Raw genomic sequence first — 25,481 nt, forward strand, 5'->3', positions numbered from 1 at the left:
TGACTTTACAGGTGATGAAACGTTTACATTTATAACCTATTTTTTTATTAATTCTAGAACAGGAAAGATGCTCTTGTAGGCTTTCATTTTATATAGTTGTACATATAGTAAGTAGAAACCTAATCTAACTTTCTATCACCATTCACCATTCTTTCCATCCTAAAGACTAATCCTTTAAACCTAATCTTTGTGTGTCTTCACAAGTATCGCCTTTCATTTATGCAGTCATATATCTCTGTAGGTAAATGTGTTTCCAATAAGAGTAAACCTAATTGGAGCCATACAAGATGATTACATTTGTTGCTTTCCTTTGAAGCCCTGTTTCCTCTTCTGAAGGGTTTAGGTTAAATGTGGATGATGAAGTCATTTTGAGTAGTGTAGAACTGGGATATTTCATAAAGACCCTGAGTAATAACATGCACATACATGTTTTTGGACAGCACAATTTACATTATTCTTTTGGGCTAAAATTACATTTGGGAATCATTAAAATATCCCAGATGGCTAAAGATGATGATTTAAGGATAATTAACTTCTGGAGTGAATTACTATTCTGACATAAATATGTCCAACTGCTCTAAAATGTGTGGGAATTGGAGAACTCCTATTGACAAAGGTTTTTTTTTTTTTGTTGTGTTTTTGAAATAGAAAACACAAACAGGAATTGGAAATAAATATACATGTATAATCTATGTGCGCTAATGAATTGGGGAAAAACAGTCATGATTTCTTTTTTGACCACGCGTGTACACAGGTATCATGGGCCTCATTGCAAAATTTAGTATGGGACCCCCTGTCCCACCCAGTTTCCCAGTACTTTTGTGTCAATCAATGCCAGGCTATGGAGAAAGCAAAGCGCAATACCGCAGATTTCTGATGAATTATTTTTTTATTGAGTAGATGACATTTTAATAAAAAAAATTGTAGTAAAAAGTCATATTTAGCCCTACCCACATTATCTGACTTCTGTGTCAGTAACGTGGAATTGGTGCTTCATAAACACTCGGACCACCTTTTTTTTCTTTTTGTATTCACACCAGACAACTGGCATAAATACATTGGTGTATCTTCTGCTTCCCATCTATTACAAAGCAGGCTCCATTAAGAAGAGCACAATGCATAGGAGTTTATGCAGTTACAATTGACTGAAATGGAAGCTGTAATAACTTTGACAGGGCTTCCCCTAGTGTTGGCTGCAAGAAAATGACATGCTGTACATTCTGAAATCTATGATTGGCTGGAATGGACTGGTGTGGACATGCTGCCCAAGTAAACAAAGCTGGATCAGACACCAATGCAACCTTGGTGTAGAGATGGTGCAGAAGTTGAAAAATGTGTTTAAATGTGCATTTTAATAGAAAACTCTTTTTTATGTTCTGTGATTTTTTTTTTTAAGCAGTTCTACTAAATTAATCAGTTTCTCTTATTCCCATTGAAAATTTTAGGAGCTAGCACTATAACAGGGAAAAAGAGGGGTGTATGATGAAAGGGCACAGGCAGACCAAAGCATGTTTAATGTACACACAGAAAATTCCCTTAAAACAATATTATTTTTGTGATGATGTATTATATCACTGACTTACAGATGCTTTCCTGCTCAACTGAGTCCTGTAGGCACTTGGCCTTTCTGTTCTGGATCATGGACAGTTTTCTCTATAAATATTACGATCTGGGGAGTCATTGTTTCACATTTAAACACTGGACTATTTTTCCATTTAGCGCCATTAAAAAATAGCTGTAAGCATTACAGAAAAATGTGAAATCCCAGCTGTGACTGCTCAGATTAGACATCCACCAAATTCCAGCTCCCATACAGCAGAAGCTTTAATAAAGTGATCTCTACATATTCCATCGCGATCTTGCTCTACACCATGATAGCATTTGAGAATAGTGGTGTAAGGTCAGTGGAAAAATGTCATGCAAATACTTTCTGATGGTTTGTGGTAGACTCTGTTTACCTCACTAGGTTTGGTATGGAATGTCCAATTTCACTTGCCATATAGAATGAATCACTATGCCTAAAGGGAACCTGTCACCTGGATTTTGTGTATAGAGCTGAGGACATGGGTTGCTAGATGGCCACTAGCAGATCTGCAATACCCAGTCCCCATAGCTCTGTGTGCTTTTATTGTGTAAAAAAAACGGTTTGATACAAATGCAAATTAACATGAGATGAGTCCTGTCCCTGACTCATCTCACGTACAGGACTCATATCAGGTTCATTTGCATATGTATCAAATCGTTTTTTTTACACAATGAAAGCACACAGAGCTATGGGGACTTGGTATTGCGGATGTGCTAGCAGCCATCTAACAACCCATGTCCTCAGCTCTATACACAAAATCCCGGTGACAGGTTCCCTTTAATTTTGCTATCTGTGCAGAAGTTCTCCTAGGCACACTTTCTGCTGTCATTCCAGTTTGTTCACTTTCTCCCTACCATAGAACATGCAATGTTGAACAGTGCTGATATCTTGGCCTAGGAGAGTAGTGATCTGCTGGAGTGATAAACCAAGGTTTCTTAGTTCAAGAGTTTTGTCCCTCTCAGTTTGCAACTAGTGGCAATAACTGACACGACGAACAAGAGGCATTGTACAATCATCGCACACGACTTGATATGATTTTTGAGGTTTCATGTGGCTAAAAATAATTTGCTTTTAATCTGCATTTTATGCCCCTCCTACATGCCACAAATTGGAGCGAAGTGCTTGAATATTTGATCATCTGCAGCTCTTAGCGATATCTACTAATTCCTCAATTTGCATAACCTTATGGCTTGTCCTTTTTAAGCCTGTATTACACTCTCCTGCAAAACCCTTTAATGCAATACAGTCCATAGTGTTGCATAGGTAGAAAAGAAGTGCAACCTTGCACTTAAGTAGCATCTGTCAGCATGATTAACCCTATAAAACCAGGCATACAGCCTCCTAGGGTTGATTGCTGATAAAAAATACCCTGACAGTACGTTGCCCCATTGATTTAAAAAACACAGGATTTTTATTCATATGTCAATAGGTTTACAGTATTGGAGCACCAAGGGACCAACCAGAGCTCTCGAAGCACCAGATTGTTACACTCTTTGAGCTTTAGTCCCCCCCCCCCCTTTCCCCTGCATTGACAGGGTTAGACTTCTGGTCTAGCCTAGTCCTCTTACACCTGCGAAGTGTGTCCCAGTCTCTGCATTTTCTTAATGCATCTTCTACTGCTGCCTACGCAGCATAGATTCGCACTTAGCAAGCGCTAAGACCCGTCATCTCGCACTTGCGCTATGTCTCCCAGTTTTTTAGCGCTGCTTGAAGAGCAGCAGAAGGTCCACTGTGCAATTGCCAGTGCCAGCAGACAATGCACAGGTGTCAGATGATAGGTCTCGGCGGTGGCAATCTGCGTTGCTTAGAGAGCAGAAGAAGATGCACTGCGCAAGCACCAAGACTGACACATATGGCGCAGGCATAAGAAGAATGTGGTAGCCCTGTCTATCAAGAGGGGTAACAGTCTGGTGCGCTTTAGGCTCTGGCCGGCCACTCGGTGCTCCAGTTAGCTAATTTTTTATCAGCATGATCAGCCCAACCTGGCTGTATGCCTGGTTTAATAGGGTTGATCATGCTGACAGATGCTCCTTATGTATATGTGTTTATAAGTAAGGTATATAATTTATCTATATCTATTGACCCTGTAGCCAGGGGAAAATGGCACCCATATCGATGATGCAGCAGACAAAGGTTTTTACTATTCTAATTTTAACAGGTAATGCAATGTGCGTGGATTTGCAGTTTCGTCTGCTGTGCATCTGCTTGCGATTTAGCGCTTTTTATGTATGTTTGACAAGCTATCACAGTTTCCATGCAAGTGGATTAGCCCTATTCATGTATGTGTGGCAACCCACCACCGTTTCCAAGCAGAATCTGCTTTAATAAGATCATAAACGCAGATTCCCATTGAAAACAATGGTGCACAGCTTTCACTTTTACAGCAAATCTTTTGAAAATTCCAGTGATGACGTCATCACGCTGGGCGAGCGCAGTGACATCGTCAGCCAGCAAGAATTGGCACATTTTCTACAAGCCTCTTTGCGCTCAAATGAATGAAGAGAGTATGTTTTTGGGTTCTTTTTGTACCGCCAATTCTGGAAAAATTCATTTGTTACCATAAAGCGCCAGTGAATTTGGCTTTGCGGCGAATCCAATTTTTCCTGATATTTGGATCAAATTCCACTTCATTAACTTTAATTTGCTCAACACTAATGTTAGGGAGCTAGCATCCAGCAAGTCCTAGTAACCCTACTTAATCAGACCACTTAAATCAATCTCAAGTGTGAAAATGAGGGAAAGCAAATGGCAGATGGACAGAGATCAGCAGAAGTGAGGGGGGTACTTAGTTCCTTTTTTGTTTTATTTTTGTATGCAGTCTATCCTAGCAAAAATTAGGAATAGATTTAAAAAAATATATATATATTATATTTCTCCACTCTGTAGTCTTCACTTTACCTCTGTAGTTTCAATGTAGTCTTACTCTGCAGGATCCCTAGTCTAACTGGATCATGAATGCTGAGCAACTCCTGTACTGTTGGCTCAACCAATTAAATATTCTATTGCGGAAAGAGAATTCGAGGACGTAGATAAGTAATACAAGACAATATGACTACAATGATGTGATAGCACTAAGGCAACCAGATTTTCAAAAATCCTTCAGGCAATCATCTCCTTTAATGTTGCAGGAAAACCCTTGACCTTGGTGAGGTCAGGCCTGACTTTTCTTTCGAGCTGTGGGCAGCAGTTTGTTTTGCGACAAGGAAAATGAATTACTTAAAAATACATGCCTGGTAATCATTGCCTCTCATCGGGCCTTAAACATGTTTAGGCTTTTAATAGTATAAATAAGAGAGTACATATGAGTACAGTTGGTGGCCCATCAGGCACCTTCTACCAAGTGGAACATATTGCCTACAGCAAGGAAAGCAGTTTGGGCTGTATCAAGGAACTACAACTTTATGCTGGAGGATATAATGGACCACCTCATGAGAATCTTGTTTTCTCGCCCATATTCCTTGGGGGACACAGGAAACCATGGGTATAGCTCTGCTCCCTAGGAGGCGTGACACTAAGTGAAAGCTGTAAGCCCCTCCTCCATCAGCTATACCCTTCAGCCTGGAGAGAGAGACTGCCAGTTTTTTGCTTAGTGTCCAAGGAGGCAAGACACTCCCTGCTTAGGCAGGGTTGCTTTCCTATAATTTTTTATTTTTTGCGTTATTTGTTGTTTTTAATTCGGGTTTTTTCTACTTGCAGGGACAACAGAGGCGCACTAGACCCCTCTGTTTCTCCCGGGGTTGAGTTGCGCCAGTGCCGTTAATGCCGCACTGCCGCCTCCCCCACAGAAGACAAGGTGGACCAGGGCAGCCTCGCTCCCCTGCATCCCGCCAGCTCAAGGGTCGCCCGCACGCCAAGTCCCTCCCCCGGCTTCCTGCCACTGCGGTGCCAGTAGCTGAAGGGGCGACCCTGCTGGACGGATTGAGGGTGAAGACAGCGGATGGTGAGAGTGGCTGCTCCAGCCCCCCCCCCCCTTTTCCTCTCCCTCCCACCGCTGCTACGTCTACGCTTGAAGACTCAAGCGTTTTTTCCATACATCATCAACCCCCCCCCCCCCCCCCCATAGGCATAACTGGGCCGGAAATTTTTACCGTGCATCATTTGGGGGGGACTTCGGTCTTCTCCAGCGGCAGGGCATCAGGGGGACGGCTGTGGGCAGGAGGCCGTCTGCCACATCCAGGCGCGGCCGGGGCCGCTTACTTGGCGCAAACGGCGCCATTTTAGCTTGGCCGGCACTTCATCCTTCTCGGGGGTTAAATCATTTTGCTGCGCGCGCGCGGCTCTGCCTTCTCCTTCAGCGCGGCAGGGGGGGGCGGAGCTTCCTACATGCGCTCCGCTGCTTCCTGTTTCGTCGGGCTCCACATCTCTAGTGCTGCGTGGAATCCTCTCTGCCTTCCGATCCTGAAGCTCTTCATCTCCGTGCCTGCTGCCACTCCTCCACAGCCTCCTTACTGCTGCCGCTTGCGCTGTCCGCGGGTCTGGTAGGACTGTTAACTCCCTCCGTGCCACCAGTGCTGCTGCCTGGGTGTAATCACTGGGGCCTCCCCCTTTAAGTGCAACATTTTTTCCACCATGTCAGACCCTTCTGCAGCCGCCAAGCCTTGGTACCATGCCTGTACCGCTTGTAAGGAACCCTTTCCCCGGGGGCAGTCTGATCCGCACTGTCCTGCATGCCGGGCTCCACCGCAGCCTCAGTCGCCGCTGTGTCGCTCCCTGCTTCCTCTGACCCGCCTGACTGGGCTAGATCCCTGTCCCAAGCCGTGGAAAGCCTCACCCATGTCGTGGGCCGCCTAATAGACAGGCCGGCTACCCCGCAGGATGCCACTCTTACTGTCGCACCCTCCGGGTCCACCGCTTCTGCCGCTGCGGCGGGTTCACCCTCTCTTAGTGACCCTTCCCGAGCTAGGCACTCTCAGAAGCGTTTTAGAGTAGAGCGAGCCTCCTCCTCGGATGCCTCTCTCTCTCCGCCACGTGTGCGCACTCAGACGGGCCTCTCCTCTCCAAAGGATTCGCCCTCTGAAGGTGAATTGGCGGCTTCGGATTTGGAAATGGACTCGGCCCTGCCGTCCAAGCTAGCCTCAGCGATGGGTCAACTCATCTCTGATATTCGTGACACCTTTAAGGTGCAAGATGACCCCCCTAGCTCTGACGCAGCTAGCGTCTCCTTTATCAGACCCAAGCAGGCCTCCAAAGTCTTTCCAATCCACTCTGATTTCTCCTCCGTGGTGTCTAAGGCTTGGGCTCGCCCGGACGCCCGTTTTGTCAATCCCAAGAAGCTGGATATTTGCTATCCTTTTCCAGCCGATGTTGTGGCCACCTGGTCGTCCCCACCCAAGGTGGACCCCCCTGTGGCCCGTCTGTCAAAGAACACGGCCATCCCTGTTCCCGACGGGTCCTCTCTTCAGTCAGCGGAGGACCGTCGCATGGAGACCCTTTCCAAGGGCATTTTTGCTGCCTCCGGTTCTGCCCTCAGACCGGTTTTTGCTTCTGCCTGGGCAGGTAAAGCAATCTCTGCTTGGGGTGTGCAGCTGGAGCAGGAGTTGGACTCGGACGTCCAACTCCTGGACTTACGTTCCTTGGCCCAGCTTATTGTTCGGGCTGGGAATTTTGTTTGCGAGGCCTCCCTTGATGCGGGAGCCCTTATAGCACGCTCCTCCGCCCTGGCCGTTTCCGTCAGGAGGGAACTCTGGCTGAAGGTTTGAAAAGCGGACGCTGCCTCCAAACGTTCCTTGGCGGGGCTACCTTTTGCGGGTTCCCGCCTTTTCGGGGTCCGCCTAGACGAGCTTATTTCGGAGGCCACGGGTGGTAAAAGCACCCATCTTCCTCAACCCCAAGCCAGGGGCGCCCCCCGCGGACGCCCTGGTGCGTCTCGTTTTCGGTCCTCCCGCAGGACCTCTGGGGCTCCCCCCGCAGCTGCCGCTTCGGCCCCTCCCCAGGATAAGCGTAGGAAGCCGTTTTTTTCGGGCGCAGCCCTCCTGGCGCAGGCCGCAGGCTGCCCGCACACCCGCAGCAAAGCAGTCCTCTGCCTGAAGGTGCGCCCCCACCCACCCGGGTGGGGGGCCGGCTCCTCCTTTTCAGGGACGTCTGGATGGCTCACGTCTCCGACGCCTGGGCTCTCGAAATTGTGTCTTCTGGATACAAAATCGAATTCGCGTCCTTCCCTCCAGATCGGTTCTTTCGCTCCCGCCCGCCGCGGGACCCGAAAAGCGCGGCCGCGTTCTCCGCGGCTGTTCAAGCCTTACTGGACAGGGGGGTGATTACCCCCGTTCCTCTAGAGGAAAGGTTCCAAGGGTTCTATTCGAACCTCTTTGTAGTTCCCAAGAAGGGAGGTTCGGTGCGGCCCATTTTGGACCTCAAAAGGCTCAACCGTTTTCTCCTCCTTCGACGGTTTCGGATGGAGTCCCTCCGTTCCGCGGTGGCTTCCCTGGAGCGGGGAGATTTCATGTCTTCCATCGATATACAGGATGCCTACCTTCATGTTCCGGTAGCCCGGTGTCACCATCGCTTCCTCCGATTCGCCGTGGGGGACCTTCACTTCCAATTTGTCGCCCTTCCCTTTGGGCTGGCAACAGCCCCCCGGGTGTTCACCAAGGTCCTGGCCCCGGTTTTGGCCTTACTCCGCTCCAGGGGTGTTTTTCTGCTACCGTACTTGGACGATATCCTCATCAAGGCTCCGTCCCTTTCTCAAGCGGTTGCCAGCGTGGATCTCACTCTAGAGACCCTAGCGAGGTTCGGTTGGGTCATCAACTTCCCCAAGTCCTCCCTTCCCCCCTCCAGACAACTGGTCTTCCTGGGAATGCTTTTAGACACGGGAGCGGCGGAGGTACGTCTTCCCTCGGAAAAACGACTGACCCTCCGTCGGGCGATTCGGGGTCTCCTTCTCCACCGTCGACCGTCCTTCCGCTTCTGCATGCGGGTCTTGGGGCAGATGGTTGCCTGCTTCGAGGCGATCCCATTTGCGCAGTTTCACTCCCGCCCTCTCCAACGGGCGATCCTCTCCTCCTGGGACAAATCGCCGGAGTCTCTGGACCATCCCTTCCGTCTATCGCCTCCGGTGCGGTCATCTCTCCGCTGGTGGTTACAGGCCCCTCTTCTGGGCAAGTCCTTTGTGACGCTCAACTGGTTGGTGGTTACAACCGATGCCAGTCTCTTGGGCTGGGGAGGCGTGTTTCCTCCCCGATCCGTCCAGGGCATTTGGTCTCCATCGGAGTCCAAACTCTCGATCAATGTCCTGGAGCTGAGAGCGGCCCTTCTGTCTCTGCGACACTGGACTCATCTGCTGAGGGGTCATCCAGTTCGTGTGCAATCGGACAACGCCACGGCCGTGGCGTACATAAACCACCAGGGGGGCACTCACAGCGCTGCAGCGATGCGGGAGGTCACCAGCATTCTCCGTTGGGCGGAAGCCCACGTCCCGGCTCTATCTGCAATTTTTATTCCAGGGGTGGACAATTGGGCGGCGGACTTCCTCAGTCGCACCACCGTCGACCCCGGCGAGTGGTCTCTTCACCCGGAGGTGTTCGAGGCCATTTGCCTTCGTTGGGGCATGCCGGACGTGGACCTCATGGCCTCCAAGTTCAATCACAAGGTCCCCGCCTATCTGTCCAGGGCCAGGGATCCGGGAGCTTGCGGAGCCGACGCCCTCGTTCTTCCTTGGCGAGGCTTCGCGCGTCCATACATATTCCCTCCCATCCCACTCCTGCCCAAGGTCCTTCGGAAGATCGCGGCGGAAGGCGTCTCGGTGATTCTGGTCGCTCCGGACTGGCCCCGCCGGTCTTGGTACGCCGACCTCATGCTGCTCCCGGCAGACGCGCCCTGGCCGCTGCCCGCCAGGGAAGATCTTCTCTCTCAGGGACCGATCTTCCACCCGCGTTTAAGGTCCCTACGTTTGACGGCATGGTTGTTGAGACCACCGTCCTGACACGTAGGGGTTTTTCTGCGGACGTCGTCCGCACCATGATCCGCGCCCGTAAGCCGTCCTCTTCTAGGATCTATTATAGGACCTGGAGGACCTATTTGGGGTTCTGTGCCGATCTGGGGATTCCTCCGCTCCGCTTTTCTCTCCCCACCGTTTTGTCCTTCCTTCAGTGTGGCCTTGCCCAAGGTCTGGGTCTTAGTTCTTTGAAGGGTCAGGTGTCTGCGCTGTCCATTTTGTTTCAGCGCCCACTGGCCCCCCTTGGTCCTGTCAAGACTTTCCTTCAGGGCGTGGCTCACGCGGTTCCTCCGTACCGCCCTCCGGTACCGCCCTGGGACCTGAACCTGGTTCTCTCAGCGCTCCAGGCTTCTCCTTTCGAGCCTCTGCGGACTGTTTCCTTGCGGCTTCTGTCCTGCAAGGTTATTTTCCTTGTAGCCGTCACCTCTCTTCGGAGGGTGTCCGAATTGGCTGCACTCTCCTGTCTGGAACCTTTCCTAGTGTTCCACCAGGACAAGGTGGTTCTTCGTCCGGTCCCTTCCTTCCTTCCTTCCTAAGGTGGTCTCCGCCTTTCATCTGAACGAGGACATCGTTCTCCCCTCCTTGTGTCCTTCCCCTTCCCACCCCCGGGAGAGGAAGCTTCATCGCCTGGACGTTGTCAGGGCGCTCAAGGTTTACCTGGAGGTAACCAGCTCTTTCAGGCGTACTGACTCGCTCTTTGTGGTTCCGGAGGGGTCGCGCAGAGGGATGGCGGCGTCCAAAGTTGCTATCGCCCGTTTTGTCAAGATGGCTGTTACTGAGGCTTATCTCGCCGAGGGCAAGGTTCCGCCCCTTGGTGTTACCGCTCACTCCACTAGAGCGGTCGGGGCTTCCTGGGCTCAGAGGAATCGGGCTTCTACAGGGCAGATTTGCAAGGCGGCCACTTGGTCCTCCTTGCACACCTTCACCAAGTTCTACAGGGTGCATACTCATGCGTCGGCTGACGCTGCTTTAGGCCGTCTGGTGTTGCAGGCGGCAGTTGATTGATGCCTCTGGGTGTTGGTCTAGTTTGTTCTGGTCCCTCCCTTCTGGGACTGCTCTGGAACGTCCCATGGTTTCCTGTGTCCCCCAAGGAATATGGGCGAGAAAAGGAGACTTTTGTATAACTTACCAGTAAAGTCTCTTTCTCGCTCTTCCTTGGGGGACACAGCACCCGCCCTTCATTTGGGTTTACAGTTGTGGTTCCGGCTTGGTTGCCCCCGTTGGGGCTTGACAGTTCTTTTTTCCGGTTGGTGGTTATCTTTCACTACTTGGACACGCAACTGTCAGTCTCTCTCTCCAGGCTGAAGGGTATAGCTGATGGAGGAGGGGCTTACAGCTTTCACTTAGTGTCACGCCTCCTAGGGAGCAGAGCTATACCCATGGTTTCCTGTGTCCCCCAAGGAAGAGCGAGAAAGAGACTTTACTGGTAAGTTATACAAAAGTCTCCTTATTTGTTACTAATTGATGCCTAAAATGTGATTAGTAGATGAGGTCGAATTTGGAAATGCAGGTTGCACTAGATCAGTGATATCCAACCTTATTACTGCAGGGGAACTGCTGACAAATGTTGCCACAGGTAAAGCATTCTGTACTTCTTGTCCAATGCTTTGTTGGCTCAGATGGCTTTACTGCTTTGCAAAGCATCTTTGAGCATGTTGAATTCAGTTTACCTTCCTAGATCATGTCACTGTGTTATGGGGAACCCCTGATCAGGGCTTGAGGAATCCTACTGTTCCTGAGAAATCCTGGTTGGGAAAATGTGAGTTTGATCAAATGACCCATAACCATAAATAACGTACATACTGGTCAAGACAGTGTTCCTGTCACTATTGTATGGTGCTCTCATAGGGAAGGTTTCCTTTAAGGACCCAATATTATTATTTTTTATTTGTATTCCAAGAGCCATAACTTTTTTTTATTTTAATTGCATATTTTGAGGTACTTTTTAATAATGTTGTTTTTTTTAAATCCTAATTAGATAAAAGCAGCAAGCTGTTTTTGGGATGTGCATAGATGTTTACCGCGTTGTAAAAGTTATATGTTAAATGGGAATTCTGGTTATGTCAAGTTATCCCTTATCCGCAGGGATAACTCATGAAACCCTCAAAATGAATGGACTGACTGGTCAGGCATGTACACGGCCACTCCATTCATTTCCATGGGATTCCCGGAGATAGTTGAGCGATGTATAATGTTCATTTTGGGAGCGGGAGCTTTTTTTTTTTTTTTTAGCATTGGCAAGTTTTCCATTAATTCTTGTGGAACACCTAAAGGGTTAACGACGTTTGTAAAATCAGTTTTGAATACCTTGAGGGGTGTAGTTTATAGAATGGAGTCATTTTTGGGTGGTTTCTATTATGCAAGCCTCCCTCGCAAAGGGACTTCAGACCTGAACTGGTCCCTAAAAATTGGGTTTTTAAAAAATTCTGGATTTGCTTCTAAACTTCTAAGCCTTGTAACATCCCCAAAAGATAAAATGTCATTCCCAAAATGATCCAAACATGAAGTAGACATATGGGGAATGTAAAGTAATAACTATTTTTGGAGGTATTACTATGTATTATAGAAGTAGAGAAATTGAAACTTGGAAATTTGCTAATTTTTCCAAATATTTGGTAAATTTGGTATTTTTTTAATGCAAAAAAATAAACTTTTTTGACCCAATTTTAGCAGTGTCATGAATTACAATATGTGACGAAAAAACTATCTCAGAACGGCCTGGGTAAGTAAAAGCGTTTTAAAGTTATCAGCACTTAAAGTGACACTGGTCAGATTTGCAAAACATGGCCAAGTCCTTAAGGTGAAATAGGGCTGAGTCCTTAAGGAGTTAAAATTCCTAAAGGGATTTTCTAAGATTTTTGAACTGATGATCTATCCTCTTGATAGGTCATCAGTATCTGATCGGGAGCGCTGCTGGCAGTAGCGCCGCGACCTCCTTAGGTCATGTGAAGTGCAGTAACATGCCTGAGAGGCAACTGAGTGCACCACTCCAGCCTGAGACAGGGCTCCAACATTATAGCCCAAATTGTTACTACTTGAATCATGGTGCTCAGACAGCAGCAATAAGATTACATTAGCATGAAGTTCTGTTTTTATTAGCAGAAATTCTGCTACCTTATTGCTGCAACCACACTGTTGTAAAGCTCTTTGAGTTTTGGTCCTCTGATAAAGCAGAAGATATATTTGAGTGGGTATGTTCTTTTATTATAGTATATGGGAAATATTAGTTTGTTCGCTTCAACTTTAAGGTGAATCTTGTATTGAAAATTATGCAGAACACTGGTACCTCATGTATGTGTGCTCCCAGGGCAAGGCAAATTTATATGCCGCAGTCACGTTTTCCAGCAAAAATGATCAGAACTGTTTGCTGCTCACCACGGAGTCTGCCTCACAAAAAAGAGTGGAGCCTCTATATTTTCTCCTCTATTAAGGGGGCACTTTCCCATCCAAGCATGGTGTGTATGGTTAGGATCCTCTATGTATTAACAGTCTGTTTTGGGCCTTAGTAAGCATTTTTTTCATTGTTGTGTTTCTCTAACTTTTTTATTTTTTCATCCATGTATGAGGTCTTTTGTTTTTGCGGGACAAGTGGTAGTATTTTGCTACTTTCACACCTGCGTTTGGTGCGGATCCGTCATGGATCTGCACAAACGTATCCGTTCAGATGATGCAACCGCATGCATCTGTTCAGAACGGATCCATTTGTATTATCTTTAACATAGACAAAAGGATCCGTCTTGAACACCATTGAAAGTCAATCCGTTTACTATTGTGCCATATTGTGTCAGTAAAAACGGATCCATCCCCATTGACTTACATTGCGTGTCAGGATCCGTTTGGCTCAGTTTCGCCAGATGGACACAAAAACGCTGCAAGCAGCGTTTTGGTGTTCGCCTCTAAAGCGGAATGGAGGCAGAACGGAGGCAAACCGATGCATTCTGATCGGATCCTTTTCCATTCAGAAGGCATTAGGGCAAAACTGATCCGTTTTGGACCGCTTGTGAGAGCCCTGAACGGATCTCAGAAACCGAAAGCCAAAACGCCAGTGTGAAAGTAGCCTTTAATGGCATCATTTTAGAGTCTGTTTAACTCATTGATTAAAAGGGGTATCTTCTATTTATAGAAGCAGTTCTTTCTAACACTCACCCCTTGCTCCACTGATGCTGCCATTCCCCTCTGCTCACAAAGGCTTAGGGCTTTTTTGCCCAGGTCCTGACCAGATGTGCATAGTTGTAAATGCAGCAAAACAGGAAAAGAAGTGTGCACATCCGGTCAGGACATGGGCAGAAGAGACCACGGCCTGTGAGTGCAGCAGTGACTGAACAATCTTCCACGGGGCATAAGGAAGAACTCCTTTTATAAATAACCCTGTAACTTTTTAGGGGTATGGGAAATAACAGCAATACCACCATTACGTTTTTATGTTGTAAATTATGTGACATTCACTTTATGGCATAAATAGCATGAGAACATTTAGCAGCAGTACCAAATATATGTAGTTTTTTTTTTTTTACGTTATACTACTTTTTGCACAATTAAAACTTTTTCAAGAAAGAAAATGTCTTTGCATCGCCACATATCAAGACCCATAACGGTTTAATTTTTTCAGTCTACAGAGCTGTATGAGGGTTTGCTTTTTGTGGGCTGTTTTGTAGTTTTCATTGGTACCATTTTGAGGTACATAACACTTCATGATCCCTTTTTAATCAGTTTTTTTTGGTGTTGAGTATGCAAAAATAGCAATTCTGACATGGTTTTTTTGTTCACTATGTGAGATAAATTGCAGTATGTGTTTGGGGCTTTATGGATGCGTTGATTCCAGATATAGGGAGCATTTGTTATTTAAATGTTTTAATTGAAAAGCTTTTTTTTTTTAGATGGGGGAAAAAAGGTGTATTTTTTAACTTGGAGATTTAAAGAAAAAATAAAACTGTGTTTAATTCTTACTTTTGCTATTTATTAGTCCCAAAAGGGGACACAGACATGTGATCCTTTGATTGCTTCCATAATGCACTGTATTACATAAGTATGTAAGTATTATGCTATCAGTAGGAAACTGACAGGCAATCTATTAGACCTAATAGACATAGACTGAGGCACTGAGTCATAAGAGAGCTGCGCTGCAGGGGTGGCCAGTTCTCCATAGAAAGGCAGCAACCGAGCCTAAAGATCCTTGGTAACCACTGTAAAAATGTATTGGTGGTCACTAAAGGGTCAAATGTCTGTAATAAAGGCCTGTGTATCCACAAAGAAAGAGAAAAAAACTAACTGGGTTAAAAGTGAAGCATTATGCTTCAATTTTTTATATATTTTTTTGTTTATAAATGCTAGTAATACATTGACATGTCGCTGTAGATCCATCTATAGTTTTTAGTTAGAAAATGAATGACGTTATGTACATTTGTAGCTCTTTCATACAAGAAATACAGATTGCAGATCGCTGTTCTCATTGGTTACCTGAGTGTAAATGATAGCTTCATTGACCCTGGCATTTACATTCTGCCATTTTGTGTTGATTACTAACTAGATCTGTATTTCCTCCTACAGATGAATATGATGAAGAGACATCATCTGCAAGCAATCTAGACCCTGAAAGGTCATCATCCACATACCAACCAGGAAACATGTCAACTTCTAACTACACTGGAATCCAGATCCCTCCTGGTGCACATGCTCCAGCCAACACACCGGCAGAGGTACCTCACAATACTGGTAAGAACCACTTTTTATACACTGATTGCACTGTTCATTTGTTGCTGCTGAGTTGTAAAGCTTTAGTTAAAACTGAAAACCAAATACAAAGGTCAGATGCTTATTTCAGTACAGGCAAACAGAAACTTAAAGGGATCATCCCATGATTAATGTAAACAATGAAAATGAGACATCATATAATACATGGCAATCTCCAACAAAGCTAGAACCAGCCCTGTACCTCACAGTTCTAGAAATCTCCCCAATCATTGCTCCAGTTGCTTTGCTCGATGTACTGCAAGCTGACAGCTCAGGGGGGTATGTCCTTTCTGCAGTAACTGCCAAAGCTAGATACAGCTGGTTGCAATAAACGGATGGCTCACTGTGGATGACCACGACTGGTGCTCAGGTCAAAAAGAACCACCCTTTGCTCTCGATAAAAATATATAGAAAGTTGGACCGGCACTCAAAACATTCTAAGAGCAATGTGGAACCACACAAATTTATAAAATCACAATTTACCTAGGTACTATACATCTAATATATAAAATCTCGAATGTAAGATAAATCGAATATATAAAATCGAATATATCCTAAATCGAATATATAAAATCAAATATATTAAATAGAACATCAATTGAGCATTCTAAAACGATTGTTTCGGTTTTCTATGAAGACTTGTATACAGTTGCAAGAAAAAGTAAGTGAACCCTTTGGAATGATATGGATTTCTGCTCAAATTGGTCATAAAATGTGATCAGATCTTCATCTAAGTCACAGCAATAGACAATCACAGTCTGCTTGAACTAATAACACACAAAGAATTAAATGTTACCATGTTTTTATTGAACACACCATGTAAACATTCTCAATGTAGGTGGAAAAAGTATGTGAACCCCTAGACTATTGACATCTCCAAGAGCTAGTTGGAGTGAGGTGTCAGCCAACTGGAGTCCAATCAATGAGATGACATTGGGGGTGTTGGGTACAGCTGCCCTGCCCTATAAAAAACACACACCAGTTCTGGGTTTGCTTTTCACAAGAAGCATTGCCTGATGTGAATGATGCCTCGCACAAAACAGCTCTCAGAAGACCTATGATTAAGAATTGTTGACTTGCATAAAGCTGGAAAGGGTTATAAAAGTATCTCCAAAAGCCTTTCTGTTCATCGGTCCATGGTAAGACAAATGGTCTATAAATGGTGAAAGTTCAGCACTGCTGCTACTCTCCCTAGGAGTGGCCGTCCTGTAAAGATGACTGCAAGAGCACAGCGCAGACTGCTCAATGAGGTGAAGAAGAATCCTAGAGTGTCAGCTAAAGACTTACAAAAGTCTCTGGCATATGCTAACATCCTTGTTAGCGAATCTACGATACGTAAAACACTAAACAAGAATGGATTTCATGGGAGGATACCACAGAGGAAGCCACTGCTGTCCAAATAAAACATTGCTGCATGTTTATAGTTTGCACAAGAGCACCTGGATGTTCCACAGCAGTACTGGCAAAATATTCTGTGGACAGATGAAACCAAAGTTGAGTTGTTTGGAAGAAACACACAAAACTATGTGTGGAGAAAAAGAGGCACAGCACACCAACATCAAAACCTCATCCCAACTGTGAAGTATGGTGGTGCGGGCATCATGGTTTGGGGCTGCTTTGCTGCGTCAGGGCCTGGACAGATTGCTATCATCGAAAGAAAAATGAATTCCCAAGTTTATCAAGACATTTTGCAGGAGAACTTAAGGCCATCTGTCCACCAGCTGAAGCTCAACAGAAGATGGATGTTGCAACAGGACAACGACCCAAAGCATAGAAGTAAATCAACAACAGAATGGCTTAAACATAAGAAAATACGCCTTCTGGAGTGGCTCAGTCAGAGTTCTGACCTCAACCCGATTGAAATGCTGTGGCATGACCTCAAGAAAGCGATTCACACCCGACATCCCAAGAATATTGCTGAACTGAAACAGTTCTGTAAAGAGGAATGGTCAAGAATTACTCCTGACTGTTGTGCACGTCTGATCTGCAACTACAGGAAACGATTGGTTGAAGTTATTGCTTCCAAAGGAGGTTCAACCAGTTAATAAATCCAAGGGTTCACATACTTTTTCCACCTGCACTGTGAATGTTTACATGGTGTGTTCAATAAAAACATGGTAACATTTAATTCTTTGTGAGTTATTAGTTTAAGCAGACTGCGATTGTCTATTGTTGTGACTTAGATGAAGATCAGATCACATTTTATGACCAATTTGTGCAGAAATCCATAACATTCCAAAGGGTTCACATACTTTTTCTTGCAACTGTATATAGATAGGAGTCCCAATACAAAGACTTGTATGTATAGGTGATTCCCAGTAGCAAATGTCTAATATCAATCTGTATATGTAGGACCTCTAGTCCTCGTATAAGGAGGACATAATTTCGCCTTAGTTTCAAGCTTTCATAGTCAATCGGTTTTACCCGCTTTAGAGAGTGGATATACACATTTGTTACTCACGGTACGTTGCGCTGTTCAAAAAGCTTTTTTTCTGCGTGTAGAGATGTTTTTTATGGCATCCCACCGCTCACACCACGCTCCAGCAATGTTGGTTTCATTTTGCAACGTCTTTCGGGATCTCGTCCCAATTCTCGTGAGACTTGGTCCGACTGTAAGTTTCGCTCCTTGATAATAGGATTTAGTACATGGCCATGTATAATGTATAGTCGATTCACCGCATAGGTATTCCGCCCAGATGCACAGGTATTCCTTCCCAGTGGACCCACTGAGAAGGAGATAAGTTATCTCGAAACGCGTCTGGTCGGAATACCTGTGCGGTGGGATGCCACAAAAAACATCTCTACACACAGAAAAAAAGCTTTTTGAACAGCGCAACGTACCGTGAGTAACAAATGTGTATATCCACTCTCTAAAGCGGGTAAAACCGATCGACTATGAAAGCTTGAAACTAAGGCGAAATTATGTCCTCCTTATACGAAAACTAGAGGTATGGGGCCCAATCATTTCTAGCTACGCCCCTGATTGTTAAGATTGGGCGGGCACTGGAGCGATAGAGCGCCCTGCTGTAGGAGAAGCCGGCGGGAGATGAAAGGAGGAGGGGCCAGCTCCTGGTGGTGTCGGGCACACGGTGCAAGCATGGCGGTGGAGGATCTGACTGAAGCCTAAAGACCAGACATCAAGGTAGACCTGCAGAAGAAGGTGACAGCGCAGTATGTGATGTATACATGTGTGTAATGTCTGTAGTGCAGTGTGTGATCATCACATACTGCATTACATACATTACACACATGTATACATCACATGCCCCCTCACAGTAATAATGCCAAGATATGTGTCCTCTTCACAGACTTAATGCTCACACATGCCCCCTCACAGTAGTTATGCCCAGATATGTGCCCCCTCACAGTAATAATGCCAAGATATGTGCCCCCTCACAGTAGTTATGCCCAGATATGTGCCCCCTCACAGTAATAATGCCAAGATATGTGCCCTCTTCACAGTTGTAATGCTCATACATGCCCCCTCACAGTAGTTATGCCCAGATATGTGCCCCCTCACAGTAGTTATGCCCAGATATGTGCCCCCTCACAGTAGTTATGCCCAGATATGTGCCCCCTCACAGTAGTTATGCCCAGATATGTGCCCCCTCACAGTAATAATGCCAAGATATGTGCCCTCTTCACAGTAATAATGCCAAGATATGTGCCCTCTTCACAGTTGTAATGCTCATACATGCCCCCTCACAGTAGTTATGCCCAGATATGTGCCCCCTCACAGTAGTTATGCCCAGATATGTGCCCCCTCACAGTAGTTATGCCCAGATATGTGCCCCCTCACAGTAGTTATGCCCAGATATGTGCCCTCTCACAGTAGTTATGCCCAGATATGTGCCCTCTCACAGTAGTTATGCCCAGATATGTCCCCCCTCACAGTAGTTATGCCCAGATATGTCCCCCCTCACAGTAGTTATGCCCTGATATGTCCCCCCTCACAGTAGTTATGCCCTGATATGTGCCCTCCTCACAGTAGTTATGCCCTGATATGTGCCCTCCTCACAGTAGTTATGCCCTGATATGTGCCCTCCTCACAGTAGTTATGCCCTGATATGTGCCCTCCTCACAGTAGTTATGCCCTGATATGTGCCCTCTTCACAGTAGTTATGCCCTGATATGTGCCCTCTTCACAGTAGTTATGCCAGATATGTGCCCTCTTCACAGTAGTAATGCTCACTCGTGCCCCTTCACAGTAGTTATGCCCTGATATGTGCCCCCTCACAGTAGTTATGCCCAGATATGTGCCCCCTCACAGTAGTTATGCTAGATATGTGCCCTCTTCTCAGTAGTAATGCTCACACGTGCCCCCTCATAGCGTTTGCATTTCTTTCTGGCAAAGCTACCTGGTTCCGGCCCGCGAAATTTATACTAAGTCTAGTGCGACCCTCAGACGAAAAATGGTTGGGCACCACTGGTATATCTTATATAGAGAAGCAAGCGAAGTACGTAAAGGAGATATTACTGCAAATGATAGTTAATGGATGGCCTGTTGACGCACCTCTCTTCTCTCCAAGTTGCGGCAATCCTGGAATCAATGTGTTGCTTCCTTATTGTCCATACTGCTAAGCGCTGATGTACACAAACATTTCTTCCGTTTCTGTCCGTTTTTTTTTTTACAGGTCCGTTAACGGAACCATTTATTTCAATGGGGATTGAAAAAAAAACAAAAAAAACTGTGTGCATTCTGTGTCTGTATGTCCGCATGTCCGTTTCGCCAAAAATAAAAAAAAGTGAACATTTACTATTGTCCGTTTTGCAGACAAGGACAGGCATTATTACAATGCATCCGCAAAAAAAACGGACGCAACATGGACGTCACACGGATGTCATACTTTGTTTTTGCGGATTCGTGTTTTGCGGACTGCAAAATTAATACGGCCGTGTGCATGAGCCCTAATTGCCAGGACAATGTTGAAGCTGAGGAGCAAACCAAAAAAAATCCAGTTTATAGGAGTTTTCCTAAAGGTTGGCGATTATGGAAGGGCAAGGGGTTGTCCAGTTATCATCACTTATCACTAGTGATGAGCGAATCGACTTCGGATGAAACATCTGAAGTTGATTCGCATAAAACTTTGTTTCAATACTGTACGGAGCAAGTCCTCCGTACAATACTAGAATGTATTGGCTCCGATGAGCCGAAGTTATTTCTTCGCGTAATAATTTCATAAATTGATTTCTACTGTAAAAAAAGCATTTCCCGAACTCTGGTTCGGTTCCAAGTGGAGACTTTGCAAAGTAATAACTTCGGCTCATCGGAGCCAATACATTCTAATACTGTACTGAGCGTTCGTTTGATATTACTGTGTCAGTTTGTAGTAATAGCTGGGAAGAAGATATGCATTTTATAAAGGACACCTGCATTTAATTCTTGAAGAGAATCCTATTTTTCAATTTAACACACATCTTTGTGTGATCTTATATCAAAGAAGGAATGCCTTACAATTCAGTTGATGTTTATTAGCTTTTTCCTTTACTGGAAGCATCTCCTCCCTTATGTCTGAAGTCTTGTACAGCAGCGTCTCCAACCTTTTTTGCACCACGGACCAGTTTCAGGCAAGACATTTTCCCCACTGGCAGAAAACATGTGCACAACAAAACACAATAAAGTGTGTATTATTTAATTGAATTATTACATATAATGTAAATGTGACTCCTCTTAGGGTACTTTTAAACTTGCGTTTTTCTTTTCCGGCATTGAGTTCCGTCCTAGGGGCTCTATACCGGAAAAGAACTGATCAGTTTTATCCTCATGCATTCTGAATGGAGAGCAATCCGTTCAGGATGCATCAGGCTGTCTTCAGTTCAGTCTTTTTGACTGATCAGGCAAAAGATAAAACTGCAGAGCAGCATGCTACGGTTTTATCTCCGGCCCAAAAAACTGAAGACTTGCCTGAATTTCCAAAGGAATGTATTAGTACCGGCATTCAAAATACCAGAACGCCGGATCCGTGTGCAGACCGAAAAAAATGTGAAAAAAAATAAATGACGGATCCGGCATTTCAATGCATTTTTCTGACTGATCAGGCATTTTTAAGACTTAGGGCTCTTTCGGGGCTCTATGCCGGAAGAATCCTGATCAGGATTATCCTAATGCATTCTGAATGGAGAGAAATCCGTTCAGGATGTCTTCAGTTCCGGAACGGAACGTTTTTTGGCCGGAGAAAATACCGCAGCATGCTGCGCTTTTTGCTCCGGCCAAAAATCCGGAACACTGGCCGCAAGGCCGGATCCGGAATTAATGCCCATTGGAAGGCATTGATCCGGATCCGGCCTTAAGCTAAACGTCGTTTCGGCGCATTGCCGGAGCCGACATTTAGCTTTTTCAGAGTGGTTACCATGGCTGCCAGGACGCTAAAGTCCTGGCAGCCATGGTAAAGTATAGCGGGGAGCGGGGGAGCAGCATACTTACCGTCCGTGCGGCTCCCCGGGCGCTCCAGAGTGACGTCAGGGCGCCCCAAGCGCATGGATCATGTGATCGCATGGATCACGTCATCCATGCGCATGGGGCGCTCTGACGTCATTCTGGAGCGCCCCGGGAGCCGCACGGACGGTAAGTATGCCGCTCCCCCTCTCCCCGCTCCTACTATGGCAGCCAGGACTTTAATAGCGTCCTGGGTGCCATAGTAACACTGAAAGCATTTGGAAGACGGTTCCGTCTTCAAATGCTTTCAGTACACTTGCGTTTTTCCGGATCCGGCGGGCACCTCCGGCAACGGAAGTGCATGCCGGATCCCAACAACGCAAGTGTGAAAGAGGCCTAATCAGGATCCTGATGAGTCTTACAAATGCCATCAGTTGGCATAAGTTTTGCTGTTTGCCGTGTGGGGAATATATTTTTATACTATGGGCGGTTTCGCTCATCGCGACACCCATGATGTGTATTTAAAAAAAAATTATTGTTTTCTTTTTATTTTGGGAAAAGGGTCATTTGAATTTATTATTTTTTTATTTTTCCAAACTTTTTATTTTTACACTTTTTTATAATTCCCATAGGGAACTATAACATGCAATCATTAGATTTCTATTCTCATAGACTCCAATGCACTAGCATTGGAATCTATGAGAAAATTGCTTGTTTCCTATGGAGCCCTATTACAGGCAAGGGCTCCATAGGAAATACTATGCATCAGCCTTCTGTCATTCACAAAGACAGGGGCTGCTGCATACGCGCTTCGGCTCCTCCGATCGCCGCACGGGGGAGCCAGAGCACCACCAGAAGCGCGCGCTTTCAGTTTTCAGCGCGCTCAGATGCCGTGGTCAGGATTGACCATGGAATCTGAGGGGTTAAATGAACGCGATCGGCATAACTGCCAGTTGCGGACATGAGTTGTGGGTGTTTGCTATAAGAAGCAAGCGGCCACCCACGGCTATGGCGCCCTCAGGAGCGAGCGCAATCTTTAAAGACGGAAAGGAAAGTTAATAGAGACCTTGTGATGTCACAGGGTCATGTTACATTGATGGTAATTAATTTATTTCTCCATGGCTGTGTTAATGTGTAATAAAGACCCTTCACACTCTCTTCTCCCTCTGCTGCATAATGTCTAACATGTGCATTGCTAGTAGGCTTGAGCGAATCGAGCTTTGGATCATGGATCTGAAGTTGAGTCGTTGAAAAATTTGTTTTAATTCTGCACAGAGACCTGTATCAAAACATTGCTTTGCGGAGACAAAATTAGTTAAGTCCGAAGTCGCACGAGACTTCGGTGAATAACTTCAGGCTTTGATTCTACGACTAAAAACATTTTAAAACAGGAATCCGAAGTCGGCTTTAGTATCAAGGTCTCTGTGCAGCATTAAAATGAAGTGTTTGAACGAATTGACTTTGGATCTATGATACCAAGCTCGATTCGCTCTACACTAATTGCTAGCATACAAGATGGTATACCTGTACATAGAAACATCACTAGGGCCGTGCTGGGTCATACAGTGGGTGTGTTGCGCAACTTCTTGTCAAAGAAAAGTTATGCAACATTTTTTATAATGATAGACAATGGTGTCGCACTGCGACATGTGACGTCCTGTGACTGCGACACGGCAGTCGCAAAAAATCCATCCAAGTTGGATTTCTGTGCGACTGTCGTGTCGCAGTGCGACACCATTGACTATCTTTATGAAAAATGTTGCGCAACTTTTATTCGAAAAGAATAAGCTCTCATGCAGATTGCATGTACTGTAGGTGGTCAATATGATCACAAAATCATTGTGGACATCCTCTACTGAAAGTAATGTTCTTGTTCTACTACAAAAATTCCTAAAGTTTTTCAAATTTGACAGTGCAAACGGATATGTAAAGCAAGTAAAAAAAATAAATATAAATAAACCCCTACTCACCTTTTAAATGTCCCACTGGTCTGCTTAGCTGGTCTGGTCTCCACCACTCCTATCTCCATTTGGCCTTTATTGGTCACATGCTGTTCATGAACACGTGACCACCGAGTCCATTCACAGCACTTGAACGCTGCAGGCCTAGAGGGTATTAGTGCGGCTCTTTGGACTAGTGGGACATTTAAAAGGTGAGTAAGGCTTTTTGTATTTATTTTGCACAGCTACCAAATTTAAAAAAATCTTGGAAACCTCCTTATGTGGTGATCAAGCAGTAGTACACATGTGCTGCACAGGATACATATTCAATAATGCAGAAGTATCTTTTTTTTCATAAAGCCATCTTTACAAAGAAATCAAAAAGGCACGGAAAATAAGATCACCACCAAGATATATTCAGTCACATATTACAAGGACACCAAGTATGAAAGAGAGACTGTTCAGGATAGGTCCGACTCCCAACAGCAATGCCCATCAGCTGATCGAAGAGAACGCGGCGCTCTTGCGAGCGCTGCATTCTTGTCACTGTTTACCTGCTCGCCATCAACTTCGCAGTGGCGATCATTGAAGTCCTCCTCCATCCTATTCACTTGAATGGGACAGAGCATCTATAATTACACTGCCCCACCGACCTGTTATCGATGACCTATCCTAAGGGTAGGTCCTCAATATGAGAAAACTGGACATCCCCTTTAAAGACTGTTAAAGAGTTTTCCCTGCACAGCAAGTGCTGATTGGACAATGTAAGATTGGGTAGCCCCCAAAATGGTAACACTGAGTTATCAATCATTTCTGAATTTCTTTAACTCCTTAAGGACACAGCCTTATAGGACCAGGCCATTTTTTGCAAATCTAACCAGTGTCACTTTAAGTGGTGATAACTTTAAAACGCTTTGACTTATCCAGGCCATTCTGAGATAGTTTCTTCGGCACATATTGTACTTCATGACACTGGTAAAATGAAGTTAAAAAAAATCATTTTTATTTATAAAAAAAATACCAAATTTAGCAAAAAGATCCCCCTCTTCAATTTCTCTACTTCTATAATACATAGTAATACCTCCAAAAATAGTTATTACTTTACATTCTCCATATGTCTACTTCATGTTTGGATCATTTTGGGAATGATATTTTATTTTTTGGGGATGTTACAAGGCTTAGAAGTTTAGAAGCAAATCTTGCAATTTTTCAGAAATTTTCAAAAACCCAAATTTTAGGGTTGGGCGATATACCGCGATATTAAAAAAAATGGCGATATCGCCGTTTCCTAATACCTCGGTATATTTCGTGATGTCATAGCTTTAAAAACTGAGTCCGCGGCACCGCTGCCCTCCCCCATCATTATCTATATCTACCAGCGGCTCCTCCTGCTTGCTCTGAATGTGCTGTGACGGCCTCCGCCCACCGACCGACGTCTAACGTCGGAATCAGGTGACGCCCCCAGGCTGAGACTAGAGCAGCGCAGTACATACATACTACAGCAGCGAGTGGTAAAAGGTTTGTAATGTCACTCCAGTCCACTCTGCCTATTACCCCAGTTATATGTCTTGGCCCACAGCCCACTCAGTCCTTCATGCCTGCCAGTGGCTGCATGCTCCGCAGTGAGCATCATGAGTCCCTCCAGTCCCGGCTCCCCCATGACATGATGAGCATGACCAACAAGAAGGAATTATGGTGGTGGCAGCCTGGCAGGCAGGTGACAAGTCAGTCACACAAGTGGCCATAAGACATGGGGGGGCAGCTGCTGCCCCCCAGCCCCATACTCTAACTAAGTAATGTCTCCTTTTGTGGCTGCTGCAGGCGCAGCTGCCCCCATTTTGTATGTAATGTCTCTTTGCGGCTGCGCTCCTTGTGGCCCCCATACAGTATAACGTCTCCTTGTGGCCCCCCATACAGTAT

The 25,481-nt window shown here is 45.5% G+C and overlaps 1 protein-coding gene across 1 annotated transcript in view; it reads left to right on the top strand.

Moving 5' to 3' along the window:
* The window catches only part of VTA1 (vesicle trafficking 1), a 270,605-nt gene that overhangs the window by 187,097 nt on the left and 58,027 nt on the right, over positions 1 to 25,481 (top strand). The window contains exon 6 of the mRNA XM_040429478.1: positions 15,063 to 15,227. Within this exon, the coding sequence (XP_040285412.1) occupies positions 15,063 to 15,227 (165 nt within the window). The remainder of the gene's footprint in view (positions 1 to 15,062; positions 15,228 to 25,481) is intronic.

The sequence above is a fragment of the Bufo bufo genome, chromosome 4 (assembly GCF_905171765.1).
Source record: "Bufo bufo chromosome 4, aBufBuf1.1, whole genome shotgun sequence".
Lineage (NCBI taxonomy): Eukaryota > Metazoa > Chordata > Amphibia > Anura > Bufonidae > Bufo > Bufo bufo.